The sequence below is a fragment of the Lipotes vexillifer genome, unplaced genomic scaffold (genome assembly GCF_000442215.2).
Source record: "Lipotes vexillifer unplaced genomic scaffold, Lipotes_vexillifer_v1.1 scaffold691, whole genome shotgun sequence".
NCBI lineage: Eukaryota > Metazoa > Chordata > Mammalia > Artiodactyla > Lipotidae > Lipotes > Lipotes vexillifer.
In genome coordinates this window covers 1,303,749-1,310,007 of record NW_006788040.1, presented here as the reverse complement: position 1 = coordinate 1,310,007, position 6,259 = coordinate 1,303,749, and the positions used below count along the sequence as shown (strand labels likewise).

At 54.6% G+C, this 6,259-nt stretch overlaps 1 protein-coding gene across 1 annotated transcript in view; it reads left to right on the top strand.

Annotated features, from left to right (window-relative positions):
• Positions 1-5,726: 5,726 nt before the first annotated feature.
• TPST2 (tyrosylprotein sulfotransferase 2) overlaps positions 5,727-6,259 on the top strand; it is a 14,563-nt gene continuing 14,030 nt past the window's right edge. Inside the window, exon 1 of the mRNA XM_007461137.1 lies at positions 5,727-6,256. Within this exon, the coding sequence (XP_007461199.1) occupies positions 5,727-6,256 (530 nt within the window). The remainder of the gene's footprint in view (positions 6,257-6,259) is intronic.

The following is a 6,259-nucleotide window of genomic DNA, read 5'->3' as shown; positions in this document are numbered from 1 at the left end:
AGTGAAAGAGGACCCCAAAAATGGTCCTACGCCCAGTGTATTTGCATCATGGCACCAAAAAATAATTGCTGAGATTTTTGAGTATTTGCTATTGTCTTGTTTAAACCTCCCAGTAGCCCATTTTACAGCATAGGAAAACCGAGGCTCAGAAGAACAACAATCTACCTAGCCAGGGAATTATCCAACTCCAGAGCTGCATCCTTAAACCCCCCACCCCACCCCACCTCTTGGGCTGGGACTAAGCAGAGGGAAGTTGAGCCTCAGACTCTGTGACTCTGTGAAGAGATATTTGCTCCCAAACCTCAATTTTCACATCTGTAAAACAGGAGAAGGCGAGAATTGGACTAAAAATCTGCCACCCACCCCGTCCCCCAGTAAATGGTAAGGACATAGTAGTGACATGTACACCAAGATCCCCTTGGTTCCACGTCAGCCAGGCTTCATGCCAGACCCAATGAGTTCACGGCCCATTCCTTTAATTCAGTGGTTAAGAGCTGGGCATCAGAGTCTCACAGATGTGGATGGCGATCCTGGTTCCCCGGGTCAGTTGCTCTTCCTCTTGGTGTCATTTCCTCACCTGTAAAATTGGGAGTATCATACTTTCCTCGCTGGGGGATTAAATGGCACAAGGCACTCACAGCAGGCATTTGGTCAGTGTTAGGTGGCAGTGGCGGCACGGCATTGTCCAACTCCAGGGGGTGCCATATTTGTCATAGGCTGGGTACGCAGTGCCCTTTGGAGTTGAGCAGTGCACAGCCTGTTCAACCATACCCAGCAATTCCAGATGGTGATTCGTGGTACAGTGGTGGTGGTTGTTGCTTCTTGTTATATTTACTTTTCCTGAAGTCCAAGATCCCTGGGCCAAGAAGAAGGGAGAGCCCGGTTGTAAGAGACCCATTACTTCCTAAGGCAGCAGTGCATTAGCTCAGGTTCTCAGCTGACACCCCTCTGCCTGAGAAGTGGGCCAGTTCACTCCCTGGCTGAATCAGTGGATTTAGACCCCAGCTTCAACATCTTGGGCTGAGGTGGCCTGTCCCTGCCTTGCCGCTCGCCTCCCAGAGTCACTGTCGGGCACCCTTGGGAAGCCCAGCATCCCCTTCTGCCCCTCCGAGGGGGCCCAGCCCCTCTCCATAGCACCCACCCCTAATGCACCTAATGCAGCGTCTCTTCTGCCTCTGCAGGGCTCAACCCGTGGAGGGTCTTAGCAAGCAGCCACGAGGGCTAGATCCCAGGGATGAGAGTGTCCAGGGGAGGTAAGTGCTTCCCGAAGGTCCCCCAGAGACCCGGCTCCTCCAGGGACAGCCCCCAGCCTCCTGATTGGGCAGCTGAGCAAACTCCCCCAGGCAGCTCTCTCCTCTGTTAGAAATCCAGTGCCAGACAAAGCTGGATCCCAGCAGCGTGGAGAGGGCAGGCCTCTGTTCTTCCTCACCCCTTAGGAAAATGATTCTCCTGGTGATGGGAGAAGGCTGAGTCCCAGAGCAGGCAGGACTTACCCGGCATTAGTGGACAGCTTCAAGGCACGGCCAGAATCAAACCCTCTGCATGCCACCTTCCAGCATCAGTGTTCTTGGTGTGCTTGCTTTGCCCTTCACACAAAAGCTCCCTGAACCTCATAATAGCTCCCTGAAAAAAGCTTCTTATCATCCCCCCTTTTTTTTGGAGGAGAAAACAGAGGCTCAGAGAGGCGAAGTCCCTTGTCCGACTCTCCAGCTGGCAAGTGACAGGGGCTGGATTTGAACCTGGGGCTGTAAGACTCCAAGTCTGAGGGTCTTAGCCACCATCCTCACTGCCAGGATGCCGGGACACCTCCCTCGACAGGGTCCAACAGGGTGGTGGGGACGGAGGGCAGACCGGAGTCCCTGGACTGGGCCCTCTGGCCCTTCCTGGAATGGGCGGAGTCTCTGATTCTGGGTGTTCAGGAAGCCACCTTCTGCTTCGTAGGCTCCCAGCTGCTTTCCCTCTGCCACGTGGCCCTGCCTTTGCTTCTCAAGCCATCCTCCAGGTCTGTGCAGTCTCCTGCTCACGGCTGACTTGCTTGCTTTGAGCTGTTTTCTCCTGGCGACTGAGATGAGCCCTTCGCTGGGTGCTGTCCAAGGACAGTGAACAGCTCAGCCTCAGCCTGGTCTGACCCAGGCCTGCCACCCCAGCCATGCCATCCATCTCGGGCAAGTTGCCTCTTCTCTCTGAGCTGCCTGCTGGGCAGGAGGCATCCCTACCCCAGAGGTGGTGGAGAGGATTCCGCTACATGAGGCATGGAATAAGCTTTAGCAGAGGACATGCTCAGTCAATATAAAAATACACAACTCAGTGCTTTGTTTTGAAATGCTGTAGCCAGATGAGTGCTCAGTATTAAGCAAAACTCATGAGTTGATAACATTTTAAAAAATTCTGTCTATCCCTTCTTCCAGGCCTTTTCCCCTGGTATTTAGTATCCAAATCACTTCCAACCCCAAACAGAAGCTCGAAGAGTACACACACACACACACACACACACACACACACACACACGGGCAGGCACACTGTGTCTATCCCTTTTGGAAACCACTTTCCCAAATTATCCCCTTTTCTCCCTTTCTCTGCATCCCCCATCGCCATCTGTTCCCCAAAGCTTCAGTCTCTCACTCCCCACCAAGTGTCAGGAAGAAAGGGTGATTGTACTAATTCAAGCTAAAGTGTGATTGACAGTCCCCCAGGGTTTTGCCACTGAAATAATAATCATTGGCAGAATTCTACTCTCAGGTCTAAGGGGAGAATTTCAGTGAGCATTTAAAGAAGCCGAGAGCTCCATAGAGGGATTTCTGAGGGACTTTGTGTCCTGTCCAGCCTGCTTCCCTGCTGAAAGCAGCCCTGGAATTAGATTTCCCCATGCCAGACATGAATCCAGTGTACACATTAACTGCTAACAATTTCAGCAGCATATGATAGGCTCAGGTTTCTGGGGAGGGGGTCCCCAGCTATTTTCTGATGCTCAGAGAAGCTAGCAACCCCCGGATGAGACTCATCTTTGCTTTGTCAGTTGCTTCTAGAAACCTCACAGCAGCCTTTGAGGTCAGTGGACCCACCCGTCTTTGTAGTTGAGGAAACTGTGGCTTAGATGGAGGAAGAGACTCTCCCAAAGACACATGGCCGGGAAATGCCAGGGCCTCTTAGCAGTTTCGACCCCAGGCCCCGAGGCTGTGTACTTCCTCAGCTTTGATGTTTATTTTCCACTTGCTATGGCCTGAGGGGCCCCAGGCGGCCCAGGCCCTCGTGGGTGGATTGGTCTAGCTGCCAACCAGGTCCTTGAGTGGTTTCGGGTGAACCTCCCATCCAAAGAAGAAAGCCGCCTCCCACTCCTTTCCCTTCAGACCCTGTCCCATTCGCCAAGCCACCTGAAGCCCCCCGGCATGCTGGACTCTTTCCTGCCTGTTACTTTGCACTGGCTGTTCCCTTTGCCAGGAACTCCCTTCTCTCTCTTCTCCACCTGCCTGTGCAAAACTTCCCTGTCCACTGCTCAGAACTCGGCACAAAGGCTGCCTCCTACAGGAAGCCTTCCCTCACCTACACAGGTCGAACCTGTCACGCCCTCCCTAGTGTGGGTCCACAGTATGAGTGGACTCGGGGGGCTGAGGCTGTGTCTCTTAACTCCATAGCCCAACTCCCGCACACAGTAGGAACTCATGAAATGTTGGGGTAATTGAATAACCAGTCAGTGATCATGGCTAATATTCTTTCAAATGCTCTCAGTGTGCCGGGCACATTCTTAAGTTCTTAAAGGGGGTCATTTAATGTTCATAATAGCCCTTTGAGGTGGACACTCTTAGACCCATTTTACAGATGAGGCTCAGAGAAGTGAAGTCTGTTGTCCAAGCTCACACAGCCACACAGGAAATGGCAGAGCTGGGATTTGAACCCAGGTCTGTCTGACTCCTTGAATGCCCAGAGACCTCAAGCCCTCACTTGGATTCTAGAAAGAGGTGAGAGAGGAAACGAAGGTTCTGAAACACAGCGGGGGTGAGGCAGAGAAGGGCTGGGTGGTCGGAGGTGGGCTGTCTGTCCAGCATCTGGGTCTGCACCTTTTGCGTTGGGCTGACGTTGCGTAATCAAAGGGCCTTGAGGGTGAATTGGGGAGGAGGACAGATCTGACATTTGAGTGACTAGAGAAGGGGTGGCTACTCTTTGAAACCAGCCCCTACCTAAAGAATTGGCATTGAGGTCTCATCATCTTTATTAGTGACATTTGGGAAGGGTGAGGAGCTAGGCTCAGGGTCATAATTCATGTCCTAAGTCATCCCCTCCCCCTGTTTGCACGTCATCCCCCGAGTCTGAGCATCCCCAAGTCTCCCCAGGACACGGGCAGGAGCCTCCTGACTGACCTCCCCGCCTCCGTTCCCACCCCTGCAGGCCCTCTCCCCAGGGGCTGCCTGTAGAGTAAGTCCAGCTCCTTCCCTATCCCCTGAGGACATGCCTGGCAGCTGCGCCCCATCTTCGCCTTCCCTCCCCTCTAGCCCCAGAAGCCTCCTCTCAGGTTCTTGAACACGCCAAAACCTCTCTCTCCCATCTTGGGGTTTTGCACTCTCCGTTCCCTCTGCCTGGAGCACCCTTCCCACACATTTTCACACCGCCAGCTCCCTCTCATCCAGGTCTCAGCTTGGACGTCACCTCCTCCAAGAAGTCCTCCTTAACCTCCCTCTTCCTTCCCCTTCTTGATCTCTCTCATGGTGTCCAGCTTATTTCTTTGCAAGCCGTTATCACGGTCTGGCGGTAGCTTGTGTACTGTCCACATCCCCAACTCGGTTGTAAGCTCCTTGAGGCCAGAGGCCTGGCTGTCTCGTCCACTCTCCTGTCTCCAGCCTCAAGCAGGTGCCTGACGCCTTTTATTGCTTCTGAGTGAAGGCTGAACGAACGGACGGCGATTCTGGAGGAAGCCCAGACCAGGATATTTTGCACCTTCTGAAAAGCCTCTCCTGCAGAGGCAGACTGTGGTCACTCAGAGCAGACACAGAGCCGGCTGATGAGCCTGCTGGCCTGGGTCAAAATCATGGACTCTGGCTTGGCCGCTTTCCAGCTGGACAACGGTGAACAGTCGCTCTGTACCTTGGTTTCCTCCTCGCTGTACCATAATCATTTCCCAGCACTTACTCTGTGCCAGGCCCCGCTCATTCGACCCAAGCACATTCTGTAAATATTTGTTAAGCATCTACTAGGGGCCAGGCACGGTGCTAGGAGCTGGGGAGACAGCCGTGAACAAAACAGGCAAAACCCATGTCTTCATCAAACGACTGTGCTGCTGAAATCTGATGTTCTAGTGCTTTATTATTTTCACATTTTAAAGAATTTCACATAAATGTATTTCAAGAAAGTCCATTTTTGAAAGAATTATTACTCTTTCCATTTATCAGTTGGGGAAACTGAGGCATTGAGTGGTTAAGGAACTGGGCAAGATCTCACGGCTAGGAAGTAGCCAGGGGGGATTTGAACCCAGGCCATCTGGCACCCTGAGGTAATAATAGCAGCTACGCTTAGGGTTGTTGGAGGATTTCATGAATTAAGATGGATGCAGTGCCCCGCAGCGTTCTGCTCTGAACGTCAGCACCCTCATACTTGCCACTCTTGGGGTCTGGATGGTAAAGCGCCTACAGCCCGCAGGCCTCCCTGACCGCGTGTCCCTCTCTCTCCCCAGATGTGAGCCCGGCGGGGCTCCCGCCCATCTGTCGCTGAAGCGCGCCACCCGCCCTGGGCCCAGCATGCGCCTGTCGGTGCGGAGGGCACTGCTGGCAGCCGGCTTCGCCCTGGCCCTGGTGCTGGCGGTCCAGCTGGGGCAGCAGGTACTGGAGTGCCGGGTGGCACTGGGGGGCCCCCGCCGGCGGGCCATGCGGCCGGAGCAGGAGGACCTGGTGATGGTGGGCACGGACCACGTGGAGTACCGCTACGGCAAGGCCATGCCGCTCATCTTCGTGGGGGGCGTGCCCCGGAGTGGCACCACGCTCATGCGTGCGATGCTGGACGCCCACCCCGAGGTGCGCTGCGGGGAGGAGACCCGCATCATCCCCCGCGTGCTGGCCATGCGCCAGGCCTGGTCCAAGTCGGGCCGGGAGAAGCTGCGGCTGGACGAGGCGGGTGTGACAGACGAGGTGCTGGACGCTGCCATGCAGGCCTTCATCCTGGAGGTGATCGCCAAGCACGGAGAGCCAGCCCGCGTCCTCTGCAACAAAGACCCCTTCACGCTCAAGTCCTCTGTCTACCTGTCGCGCCTGTTCCCCAACTCCAAGTTCCTGCT